We start from the raw sequence: 12,792 nt of genomic DNA, 5'->3' as shown, positions 1-12,792 counted from the left end.
TGGCAACGCCTCCCTCAAGATCTTCACAAAGGACCTTTGCAGATGCCTGGGCTGGATCGAGCACCGTGTGAGGCGGCTGAGCACTGGCAGGCTGAGCAGGCACGGCACGGCACGGCACGGCTGAGACAGCGGCAGCGGGACAGCGGCCGGGCCCGGAGAGGCGATTTTGCCGCCTTCCCGCCCCTCGGCTGCCAGCCCCAATAGCCGCCCTTCCTCCTCCTTCTCTTCCTCCTCCTCCCCCGGAAGCGAAGTGCGAATTTTCCCCCTCCGAGCCGGAACTGGATGTTGCCCATCTGAAGGCAGACGAGGGGAGGCCGGAAGGAGGAGAGAGCCCAAAAGAAGGAAAGAGCCCGAAGCAGCGGCCGTGGGGCCCGCGCCATGGTGCTGCCGCGGTAGCGCCGGCACCTGCCATGGGGAACGCGGGGCGCGGCGGCGGCACCTCCCGATCCCGGCTAGCCCTGCCGCGCCCTCGCCCCGCCCCCGGGCCGCAGAGGAAGCGGGAACACGGCGGGCCGGGGCGTTGCTGCCCGCGGGGCCCGGCGGCGGGTGAGCGGGGCCGGGGCGCGGCGCGGGCCGCGGGGCCGGCGGTTGCGGCGCAGTGGTCGCGGGTGGGGCCCGGCGAGCCGCAGCACGGGCAGCGCGGTGTGCGGAGCCCGCAGAGCCGTGTGCCGCGGGGCCGTGCGGTACGGGAACGTGAGTCAGCACCGCAGCCACCGCCGTTGTTTTGGAGCAGGAAGCTCAGCCCTCTGCCGCCTTCCTAGAGCGGCCCAAAGCAGCCGCAGCTGCTAAAACCGCCCGAGCTCGCCCGCAGCTGTTACGGGCCGGCCTCGGCTCGTCGGTGGCTGAGCGCCGCTAGGCTGGAGCGCGGGTCTCGGCTCTTGCTGGGGTTTCAGGCTCGGGCATGTCCTTGGGCTGCTACACTGCAGCTACGGCTGGTGGAGGAGTGTAGGTATTGGCACGCTTTGTAGATAAAACCACGTTTTGCATATTTGGAAAAATACAGTAGCGGGATTCGAGTCAGAGTCGTTTATCAGCTCTTGTGGTATCACTGGTAATTAGGGGTGGATGATAGAGACTTGTTGAAAACAGACTGCAAAGGCAAAGAAAGCATAAAATGGCAAATGCTGTATAGTTAAGCAAAAGTTAAAAAGTGAAATTATATTGTATGATTTGTTTACGTTTAGATAATGGAGTCTCATAACTCTGACAGCCTTTGCAAGAGTAAATCACCAGCTTCTGGAAGTGAAGATGAGATTGAATTCATTGGAGTAAGTAGAGCTTGTACTGGAAATACACTGCTTGTAAAAAATACACTTTCAGTAGTCCAGTAAACAGGAGAGGGATCTTCATTGACTGATGATGATTATATTTCAATGTAAAGCATTATTCTTGAACATAAAGGTAATTTAATTTGTGAATGTTTGTGGCAGATAACAGCTCAATCTTAAAGGTTTCTCTGCACTTTCTTGGAAGGGTATAAATTGATGTCAGTTGGTCCTGTGGAGAAAATGTGGTCTTGAGTGTCTGAGCAGCTGAGGGGGGTATTACAGTGATCAGTGAGGTATGTGAGAAGGGACTGTAGGTAACTTTCCTGGTAATCGTATTGCATAGCATTTTGCTTTATGATTAGTCCCTCTAAACTTAATGGAATAAATCACTGCTCATTCTTTGAAGTCACTGTACTCAGTTTAGAAGAGGAAGGAAATAATGATGATGTTAGAGGCCTTTAACAATCCTCTCAAATTGTGAGGTGTGCTTTATTGTACAACACCTAGTCTAATGCTGACATGCTCTATGTGAATGTAATTTTAAAACACTTGTATCTGTTGTATATCCAAGAGAAGCAGAATGTTTTTCATGTTGCCTATGTTCTGGTCTCAATCTGTCACAGTGAAGTGGTGCTGGATGGCAGGATTACATAAAATCATAGAATTGTTTGGGTTGGAAAAGACCATTAAGATCATTGAGTCCAGCAATTAACCCAGCACTAAACCATGTCCTTAGGGACCATGTCTACCCATCTGAAGATGTTTTTCTTGAAGGAACAAGTCATTTTGCTAAGGTCAAGTGATTCAGTGATACTAGTATTTTTAGTGGCTGCTTTTTTGTAGATTTGTCTAATTTTTGAACAGTATGCTGAATAATTACTAGATCCCCTCCTCATTTTGTATGGTGTTTGATTAAAGCTGAAGTTCAACATACAGACTTTTTCTGCAGGGGTATTTAGGTGCTGTAGTATGGAGGATAGGTGTTTTTTGGAAAAAATTATAAGTAGTTGGTTATCTCTTGAGTCATCTTAATATTTTGGTTGATTTGGGCAAAATTGATTGAGTTTGAAGTTCATTATATACGCAGAAGTGTGCATGTGCATCTGCAGAGAAGGACTTGGGGTTGTCGGGGATGAGCTGGCAGTGTGTGCTTGCAGCCCAGAAGTTCCAGTGTGTCCTGGGCTGCACCAAAAGCAGCATGGCCAACAGGGCAAGGAAAGGTATCCTGCTGCTCTGCTCTGCTCTGGTGAGACCCCACCTGCAATGCTGCATCCAGCTCTGGGGTCCTCAGCACAGGAAGGCCATGGACCTGTTGGAGTGAGCCCAGAAGGACACCAGGATGATGGGGGATGGAGCACCTCTCCTGCGAGGAAGGAATAAGAGAATTGGGATTGTAGAGTCTGGAAAAGAGAAGGCTTCAAGGTGACCTAATTGCAGCCTTCTAGCACCTGGAGGGAGCCTACAGAGAAGATGGAGAGGGGCTTTTAGCAAGAGCATATAGTGAGAGGACAAGGAGGAATGGCTTCATACTAAGAGTATGTTTGGATTAGATATTAGGAAGGAATTAGTTTGTGTAAGGGTGGTGAGGCACTGGAGCAGGTTGCCCAGGTAAGTTGTGGATGCCCCCCATTCCTGGGAGTGTCAAAGCTAGGCTGGAGGGAGCTTTGAGCAGCCTGGTCTAGTGGAAGATGCCCCTGCCCATGACAGGGGAACTGGGACAAGATAATTTCCAACCCAAACCATTCTATGATTCTGTGATGGTGACTGAGTAGGCTTCTTTTTCCTCAAGCTGGGCAGTGAACAAGGATAGCTTGTATAGCTTGCAAAGTGGAGAGGATTGAAGCGCTGCTGGAGCACCAAGAACAGTAACTGAAAGAGAACTGAAACAAAGGAACTAAAATCAACACTTCTATCTACCTTTTTTCTTCTTTGGCTTTGCCTGTGGATAATAGGGATCCTTTGTGATCCCAGGGATTATTGCTTCCAAGAGAGGCTTCTATATATTGGAAGATGACTTTGCTCAAATTTTTTGCAGTATTTATATCCTGGGGTGAGTAGCTTATTACTGTAATTGATGAATATGAGAGGGAAGGTGTGTGACCCTGGCCATCACCCAATATCAACAATATGTCTTCACATCTTATTTGCTCCTCTGAGTGAAGGTGACTTTGGACTTTGCAAAAGGATTTCTAGACTGCTTGGCAAGCTTTAGGTCATCATTTCCATATAATAATGTGTATGACTGGAAACTTACACTCTTCATAAGTGTTTTGGATGGATGCCTCCTGATTATCTGCATGTCTCTAAGACCCAGTGCACAAGATGGTACTGTATACATTGAATTAGAGAAGCTACTGGGGTATCTCGACCTGTGCTCATTTTAATAGATAACAAGTATCTATAGGCCATGTGATCTGTGTTTTTCTTCCTTTTTCACTTTTTTTTTTTTTTCCTTCTTGACAGTCTGATGTGGCTTTTCTGGTGGTTTTTTGTTTCTTTGATCAGTTTTTCTTTTTGGTTTTGGGGTGGGTTTTTCCTACTTCATTCACTTGTACTAGGGTGTTTGAATTCATACTGTAGGACTCTGCTTTTGCTCCATCAAATAAGGACTTTTTGTCAATCTGCTGCTGCCAGAGATTTTCCACTTTTGTAGTCCAATTCACCCTCATTCAAGAAACTTAAAATTATTCTTCCATAATTTTGCACCTTTTAATTCTTCATTAAAACATATTTTGTCCATTTAAAATCATTACATTTTAAGCTTTGCATACCACCAGAGAAATATTATTTAATCTACAGTGCAAGCTGTTACTCCTGTGTTGTTTACATAGGATGGTCTTGCCCCCATTTGCTTACTTAGGAAGGATAAGGCAAGAGTGAATAAATTCACAATTGTAATGTCCTGTGAACAGATAGATAATTCAAGTTGCCACAGTTTGCACCAAAAGCACTGGACTTAGAGGAGAGTTAGTTAACATACCAGATCAAGTAATGCAATAAAACATGGTAGTTACCAATTAAAGATTTTGCTTCCTTTACCTCTGTGGTGTTAGATATTCAGAATGAGATTTGTCTCTCTGGCTTTTAGTTACATTACAGCAGGAGCTGAATAAAATGGCAGTGGTGTCAGGAAGCAACTCTTATTTCTGCACCTGTCCCAAGTCAGCCAGGGACTTGAATTTTTGTATTTCCTGGGTTATAAAGTCAAAATTTGTTAACTGCATTTTGGTTCACAGTGTTGGTCTGTTATTAGCAGTCTTAAAAATTGGAAGTCTGATGGGACACAGATTTAGATTACAAATAGTACAACTTGTCTTATTTGTTTTAAATTTAATGTAAACTTGTTCTGTTAAAATAAGTTTTTTTGCATGTGTATACACAATTGTGCTCACATAATTATTTGTCAAAGATAAGTTTGTGGTCCCATACATGAAAGCTAGATTCATGTTTCTGTATACTGTTTTGTGTATAATTAAGCTGAAGTTCAATTGTGCTGTTTAAGTAAACTGGGCATTTGGTCTGAATGCACATAAAGCTAAAATAACAAATAAAACACCTTGCACGGTGTGTCAGTGCCCAAAGTGTCTGTTAGCTAAGCCAGATCACCCACAGATGGAGTGAAATGAGGAAAGGCATGAAAGAGATCAGTTTAGGGCTTTCAGAAAAAGCTTTGGGATAAAAATGAGCTTCACAGAACGCCTTGAGAAGAAACTCTCCTTGGAGATGGATATGAGGCTTCATCTTTACCAATCAGCAGTTAAACAAATATGATTGTATTAACAGTTAAACTGGGTATTTTGCATTGCATAGTGAAATTACAGTTCTGTTGATGCTTCCAGACAAAGCTGAGAATAACAGCAGAGATGCCACAGCTGCCTGGAGAACTAAAAACCTAGAAATTCTTCTACTCACAAAAGTAGCTGTGATTTTTGTTTGTTGCTCAGTGGCATGGCTGTTGGTTTGTGAGAAGAATGGCTTAGGAAGATTGTTTAGAAATGAATCATGTTGGGGGTTTGGGGGATGTTTTTAGGTTGGGTGTTTGTTTTGGTTGGTTGTTTTTTGGGAGTTTTTGGGGTTTTTTTTCTTTTTTTTTCTTTAAATGTGAAGGATCTGCTGATATGATGTGAAGAGCAAGCATATCTTAGTGCTGGTACATCTGAGCACTTTGATGTTTTTCTGGGTGCCAAGTATGTCAGTACAGTGGGCTAGAGAAGCCCCAGGTTTCAGCTGTTCATTGAGAGCTTGTCCATTTTGGTGTTTTGACATCACAGGCTCTTTGTTGTCAAGATTTACTCCCCCACTCATCCAGTGGGGAGTTTACAACAGGTAGGATGAAGCTCTCTGATCCTCAGCTTCCTAACTGTCCTATAATGATGGAATTCTCAGGGTTGGCACCATCTTTGCATTACTATTTAGTTGAACCATCTGGAAAATAAAGTAATTAAAACTCTCATAACTTTCAGTTTGGGGCTTGTCTTGTGTGGAGGTAAACAGTACACAAAAATTGCCTAGAAAAAGGCACAGATTTTGAAAGGAAAAATAACATTTCATGTGTTCAGAAAACATTTAAACAAGTGTAATATTACTTGTGTTAAATTTATTGTTTTGATCACTTGAACTTCTAGAGTTGAAAGCAACCCTGCATTTCATTTCTGAGTTACAGCTGTCACTTTTGTAAGTTTTTATTAGTTGTTGAGCCCTGAGTAAGTAAACACAAATTTAAAAAATCTCTGTCCTTAAAGAAGCTGTTAGGATCAGAGCTGAACATTTCAAAACACATTATTGAGCTGATTGAACAGTCAGATGGTCAGCATGTGTCTTTGAACTCCTACTTGCTAACACCTGTTTAATAAAAGTTTAATTTTTTTAAAGCGTTGCAGAGCCTGTCAGTTTCTACAGAAGCAGATCTGCCGTGGATTTTCTTTTTTAATATTTCATTTAGAAAACCATGTTATCTTTGTTTAATCATAAAGAGTTACTCTTTGTGGGTAATTGGAGCTGGCAGCTTGATTCATAGAAGCTTTTGTCATCTGTGCAAGATTTCATCCCTCCTCTCCCCAGTGAGACAGAGGACTGTTCATGCCTGGCCAGCTGAGCAGCTTTGCTGCCTTGAAAGGTGGAAGAATGTAAAGAATGAGCTGCATTAAGAGCAGCAGAGAGGATTCCATGCTGCTTTTCTCTCTGCTACTCATCATGAGGCAGTAGGTCTTCCTAGACTGCCCTACGTCGTTGATTGTTAATATCTTGAAGAAACTGGCAATATATGGCAGAGATGATACATTTTATCTCTGAGGAAGGCAATTTAATGCTTTTTTGTGTGAGTGTTTTTAACACTTTTTTTTCAGGAAGGACCTTTAAGGCCTGTCCTTGAATGCATTGATCTCATCAGCAGTGAGGATGAGGAACCTAACAGCAGTTCTTATTTTCATGTGAGTGTGTTGTAATGTATTTTAGACATCTTGGTTGAATAAAATAATTGATCTTCTGTATTTTTTCCCATCAGTTGCTTTTCACACAAGCCTTGTTAGATGTATTTTTAACAAGTGCTAAGTAAGGAGTATTGAAATATTTTGATTTTTCTGCCTCAAAATGAATTGGTACTTTTATTTGTCTTTCAGTCATCTGAAAAATGGAAATAAAATGTCACTTTACATGCAGCCTTGGAAGGTGGGGTGTCCAGTTTCTACCCTGAAAACATACCTGGTCTACTACAAAGCCTTTTCTTTCTAAAATGACTCTTTAGGAACAATATATGGGTTGAACAACCTTATTCCAGTGACAGTCTGGGTTTAGCTCAGCCTAATCCTTCATAATCCATTCTAAGAATGTACAAGTCAGAAGCAGGCTCATCAGTTTATCTATGCCCCAAACTGATTCTGCCTGCTCTGCAAAGACTTTGAAAGGGACATTGACAGACCCTACTAGAGTTGGTTTTGGCAGCAGTGACTGTCTTTTGACTTTTGTTTTCATGTATTGCAGCAGAGGATGTTTGTAATAAACCTGATTGTTAAAGAGAGGTGATCTTCTGTACATGCACTGGCTGTCATTACGAGATCATTACTAGAGCTGACTGTAAGAAGAGGAAACTACAGTTTATGGCCTATCCCTTAGGCTAGAAGAAGCTCATGATCTGCCTTTTTGAAGATAGTGGGCAGTGTTAGGGAAAGAACAATAGCAGTTTTCAGGTTTTTTAGATGGGCTGCATGTTGGCTTTGAAGTCAGGAAGGATTTTGTTTACTTCGAAGAATTTACTTAACTTTTCATTTGTTGGAGACTTCTAGGACACTCAGCACAATTACGCATGTTCCTCTACTGCATGGTGAGGCTAATGTTAGTGTTGAATTGCCTTGAATATGTGGAGGGGGAGAGTTGGTTTTATATTTTTAACAGAAGCTACAGATGCTGGTAAAAAGGAAGAGGAAGATACAAGGTAGCTCATGGAACTTAGGCTAAGAGTACCTTTGCTGAATTATGTTGTGATGCTTGGGCATCACTTTTCCGTTAGTGTCTGTTATGTAACAATCACCAAAGGAGGGTTGAACCTTCCACCTGCAGAGAAATACCAAGCGTAAAGATCACATTGACTACCAGAAGGAACGAGTTGCATCAACCCTGGATCGTCTGGCACGCCATGTTGAAGTAGAGAAACAGCAAAAAGAAGAGAAAAACAAAGCCTTTAAGGTATTGGATGTGTTCTATTTTGGAAGAATTGCATAGTAAAGGCCTTGTAGTCACAAGTGTCTTTGTTTTTACTACTAAGTAAATAAAAAAATTGGTGAGGCATACCTGGAATTAGCAACTAGACTTCTGCTTCTGGGGCATCATGTGAAGTACTACATGGACTTTGTCTTTTCAGTGGCTTTCAACTGATTAATTTTCTAGTCTTATTGCACTTTCTAAGGGGAAAATTAAATGAAAAAAAACTGCTAGCAAAAACTTCTTCTCTTGTTTGTAGATATAGCAGTGGAACCTTAGTATCAGTTATTCTGATATTCTAATATTTCAATTAATTGAAAAATAATAGTTACCACAAACCACGATGTAGCAGGCCTTGCTATTTATCTGCTTTTGTCTGAGATTTTTGGGAAGCTGTTTGCTGCATTAAATATGTATCAGGTAGTATTTCATCATGGGAAAAAAGTTCCAATGGTTAAGGCATAATTTTGAAGTTGAGTCCTTTTAGTTGCACTTTGCAGCCATTTGAAAAGAATGTACTTTTTACTTTTACTACAAACTGGGAGATCCGGTCAGTGGACGTAATGGTAGGAGTGCTCTCAGTGGGAGCTGGACATCTTGAAGGAATGTGGTTACAACAATGTGATGGAATTGAACAGGGACGAATGTAAATCCAGAGTTGGGAAAATGTGCTGACTTCCCAGCCTAATGTTCTCAACACTGTTAAAGGCTTTTAAAATCACATAATTCTACCATAGTTACAGCTTGTTGCAGTCTATGGTAAACTATGCAACTGTAGTACAACAGAGTAAAAGGCTAGATTAGATACAGTCCAAGGTAGCCTTGAAGTCTGGAGGCCTACATCCGCCTTATGTCTCTTCCACTTTGATTTGGCCATCTGTTTGTGTCAGTTCTTCAGCTGTAAAGTGGAGTCAGAGGTAACTGTGTAGCTTTTAAAGCAGCTTGAGAATGAAGACTAAAAGATCCTTTTGTTAAAAACAGATATTTTCCTCCTGCTTGGCCCCTCACTCTTGATCAGGTAGTGCAAGCTGCAGAATTAAATTTAGTCTTCAAAGTGAAAATACCTTTTTCTTTTTTTTTTCCATTACATTCCATTTGTATTGTATTAAGTAGAAGTCAGTTTAGCGGTAAGATTATTTTTTTTTCCCTTCACTTAGGTTTTTTGGGTGTGTTTTTAGGAACCCATATGTAAATTTTGAGATACATACTTAATCCTTTTTTTTTTCTTTTATTCTTTCAATTTTATCACGACATTGTCTGGTATGTTTTTTCCCTTAGGAGAAAGTTGATTCCCAGTATGCTCACGGATTGCAAGAACTAGAATTTATTCGGGAACACAGTGATACAGAAGCTGCAAGGTTATGTGTAGACCAGTGGTTAAAAATGCCAGGTAAGAATAGAAAACTCAGCTTGAGTGATAGTTTCTAAGTCCTGCATTACAGAGTAGAACATGTGAAAATTGTGTTGAGCTTGCAGGTGCCTTGTGCATAACCAAATCCTACAGTATTAATTTTGTAAGAGCATATAATTTAAAAGTTTATAAACATTTCTTTCCATGAAAGCTATTCTTGTAATGCTTTGCTACTTAGACTTCGTATCTTAAATTTTCTAAAACCCAGTAAGGCAATGTTATTTATTTTTTATAAGCCAAATTGCCCAGAAGAAAAAATTATTACTGTTGAGCTGCTGCTTGGGAAAGTGTAATTAAGTGTAACTTCACAATATTTAATGAATTTTAAAATACTGCCTGGAGGACCTGTTTGAAAAGTTGTACTACTGGGAACTGAAGAGACAGTGAAAGAGCAGACTTATTGTAGAAGGATTGAAGGGCAGATTGTTAGTTTGCTTTTAAGAATCACCACAATTTGATTCTGGCATGTTTTAGGGCTTGTGTGTTATTTGTTTCCTTAAGCTTCTGTAATTCAGCTTCTGGTTAAGTACTTTGTATTGGAACACAGGTCTGAAACCAGGCTCTGTTAATGGTGGAAGAAAGGATATTTTTAAGAGGATGGGTCAGACTCGAGTCAACAGCCGTCCCAAATGTTGTCCTGTGATGCATTGCAACAGACAGTTTGATAATGTACATCTTCTTCTAGGTCACCTTCAAAGGTAAGGAGATAAATTGCAAGAATTTAGTGCAAGGAATAATAATGAAAGAATGTGCATCAAGTCTGCTTTAAACTGCCTGTACTGACAACGCTCCATTTTGACAGCCAATTAATATGTTACAATTTATATAGATGAGCTTCATGGAGGTTTTTTTTGATGGTTTGGTTTAGTTTTTTACTTGATGTGTGTGGTTTGTTTTTTTCATTCAGCATTGATGTCTTCCTCTTGCTGAGCATTTTTTTTAATATCTGAGTTTTTTTGAGAAGTCAGATTTCTGTAATCCAGTTTAGTTATATCCTCATCCAAACTTGAAATAAACCAAAAGGCTAACTTACACGAGTTGATGGTAAGATAAAAAGAAAAGCCCCTAATGCAGGGAAAGAGGAACGAAAGCTATAGGCTGTGTGTTCATAGCTGATCTTGCTAGTCAGTAGTCAGTGTGTCTGTGTTTAATTCCAGCAGATGCTGCCTTTTAACTACTGAATGTGTCCATAGGCAGGATGTTGAGAAGTTGAGGATAGTGTCATGGGTTAACCCCTACAGGCAGCTCAGCCCCACACAGCTGCTCACTCACTCACACTAGTGGGATGTAGGGTAAAGGTGAGAACGCTGTGGGCTGATGTAAAAACAGTTTAGTAAGTAAAGCAAAAGCTGTGTGCACATGCAAAGCAGAATAAGGAATTAACACTCTATCACATGTGATAGTTACTTGGAGTGATGGCATTTGTCTTCCCAACTATCTCCTTCCTCCTCCACCCAACTTTTATTGCTGAGCACGATGACTTATGCTGTGGGATGTCCATTTGGCCATTTGAGGTCAGATGTCCCAGCTGTGTCTCCCAATATCTTGCTGGTGGGACAGTCTGAAAGACAGAGAAGACCTTGACACTCTGCAAGCACTGCTCAGCAATAACTAGAACTTCTCTGTGCTATCAACACTGCTGTTCATAAATCCAAAACACAACAACCATGCAAGCTGCTACAAAAAATGAACTCCATCCCAACCAGGACTAGTACAGGGAGATAAAAATAAATAAATAATTCAAATGTCTATGTAGGAAATAAAGGTTTTGTTAGTTTCCTTAAAATCAGTATGATTTCTCTCCAGAGTGGCCGTTTTAACACGTAAGCTGCAGGGAGAATCATCTCTTTACAGGATACATTTCATGATAGGGGAAGTAAGGAATTTTTCTAGTTCAGGTTGGTTAGATGGAGGGTGTTTGTCTGATAGCTTCAAAGGACAGAATTTTTCCCATTAAAAAAAAGCTGTTTGACTATTTAGAGGTGACTAGTTTGCTAATTATTTCTTTTTCTCCAGGTTTGATCATTCTCCTTGTGACCCAACTGTCACATTACATGGACCCCCACATAATGCTTTTGCCTGTGTGATATGCTGTGAAAAATTTTCAACCTCTCAGCAGTACAGTGATCATCTTTTATCTAAGGCAAGAGCATAAGGATAAATTACTCACCTGACTGAATGTACTAGAGGGTTTAAGACTTAGAATTATACATTGATTCTTGGTGGGATTTTTTGTTTTGTTTTTTCCTTAACCCTCTTTCTCTCTTCTCTCTGTTACTCTTCAAGATTATTTTCTCTGATTTTGCTGTGTTTCAAACAGCTGGTGTAGCCTGACAGTATTCCCTTTAGATCTGACCATTAGGTTGTATTTTTTGTATGCTTTCAAGAGGACCATAGTTCTGCATTGAACCCCTTGTCCATCTATTGGTGTTGTTGATAGATATTCCCTTTTTTTTTTTTTGCATTTCCAAAGCGATGAAAGGTAAAGGCAGGAAGTTATGGTGAAATACCTTGACAGCAAAACGAAGGAGCAAAAAGGAGATAGGGGTTTTATTTAAGCAGTCTGATGTTGAATTGGATAGTGGATAGCATTTTCAAAATTGGGTGTTTGAATAACAAATATTCCCATCAAGTCTCCAGAAACTGCATTAAATTTGGGCAAGTGTTAGACTTTCTGAAAATCACACTAAATTTTGCTTGTAGTAATAACTTGATAATTAGGCATACCTCTGAGAAGCTGAAAGATGGCATTGTAGTGTGTCCCTGCTCTTTTTCCATTGCTTCAAAGTTGTGTGCCTCTCATGGGTTCAGGGACATTGGCAGGAGTAGCAGCCAAGGTGGGGGAAGGGCAGTGAGTGTCTCACTGCAGACAGCGAGAAGATGGGATTACTTTGATGTGTAAGGAATGGGGAGATAATCCTAATCAGAGCTCTAAGCATAAAATGGAGATTCTTGGAGTGATGTAGAAAGAAGCAAGCAGAAATATCAGAAGCAGAGCTAAAGGATTTTTGCCCCTGAAGGCAAAGCTCTGAAGTTGATGTAGAAGGCAAAGTTGGTGGAAGTTGACTTCTACAGAAAACACAGACCTTTTGGGCTTCTCTGAGGAGCAGCATTTTGGAGAGTTAGAGGTTAGCAAGATTAGAGGAGAACTGACATGAGGTAAAACAGCTGCTTTATTGACAGAGGGAGCTTTTTCTGACAGCCTGGGCAAAGGGAATAGCTAAGAATTGCTGGAGCCCATAGTCCCTGGGAAGGTATTTGCTCCCAGTGGTGCAAAAAGGGGATGGAGAAATGGCCAGTGTGGTAAGGGTGGATGAGTAGCTTGGTTTGACAATGGTACTTTGGCCACTTCCTTGTGTCTTGTGAGCTGAAATGCAGAGGGGTAGGCTGTAAATAGAGGGGGGTATTTACAGGGGT

The 12,792-nt window shown here is 41.2% G+C and overlaps 1 protein-coding gene across 3 annotated transcripts in view; it reads left to right on the top strand.

Moving 5' to 3' along the window:
- The first annotated feature begins 259 nt into the window (after positions 1–259).
- Positions 260–12,792, top strand: part of ZNF451 (zinc finger protein 451) — a 33,885-nt gene continuing 21,352 nt past the window's right edge. Inside the window, exons 1-7 of one of the 3 annotated variants that reach the window (XM_059842679.1) lie at positions 260–546; positions 1,185–1,268; positions 6,614–6,697; positions 7,824–7,949; positions 9,243–9,354; positions 9,923–10,073; positions 11,392–11,518. In XM_059842679.1, coding sequence (XP_059698662.1) covers positions 1,188–1,268; positions 6,614–6,697; positions 7,824–7,949; positions 9,243–9,354; positions 9,923–10,073; positions 11,392–11,518 — 681 coding nt within the window. In that variant the 5' untranslated portion in view covers positions 260–546; positions 1,185–1,187. Of the gene's footprint in view, positions 547–677; positions 946–1,184; positions 1,269–6,613; positions 6,698–7,823; positions 7,950–9,242; positions 9,355–9,922; positions 10,074–11,391; positions 11,519–12,792 lie in introns of those variants that run through there. The other 2 variants (XM_059842683.1, XM_059842680.1) reach the window with 2 other exon arrangements.

This window comes from Haemorhous mexicanus, chromosome 3, assembly GCF_027477595.1.
Source record: "Haemorhous mexicanus isolate bHaeMex1 chromosome 3, bHaeMex1.pri, whole genome shotgun sequence".
NCBI lineage: Eukaryota > Metazoa > Chordata > Aves > Passeriformes > Fringillidae > Haemorhous > Haemorhous mexicanus.
Note: the sequence above shows the minus strand (reverse complement) of the source record. Positions and strands in the feature narration are given on the sequence as shown.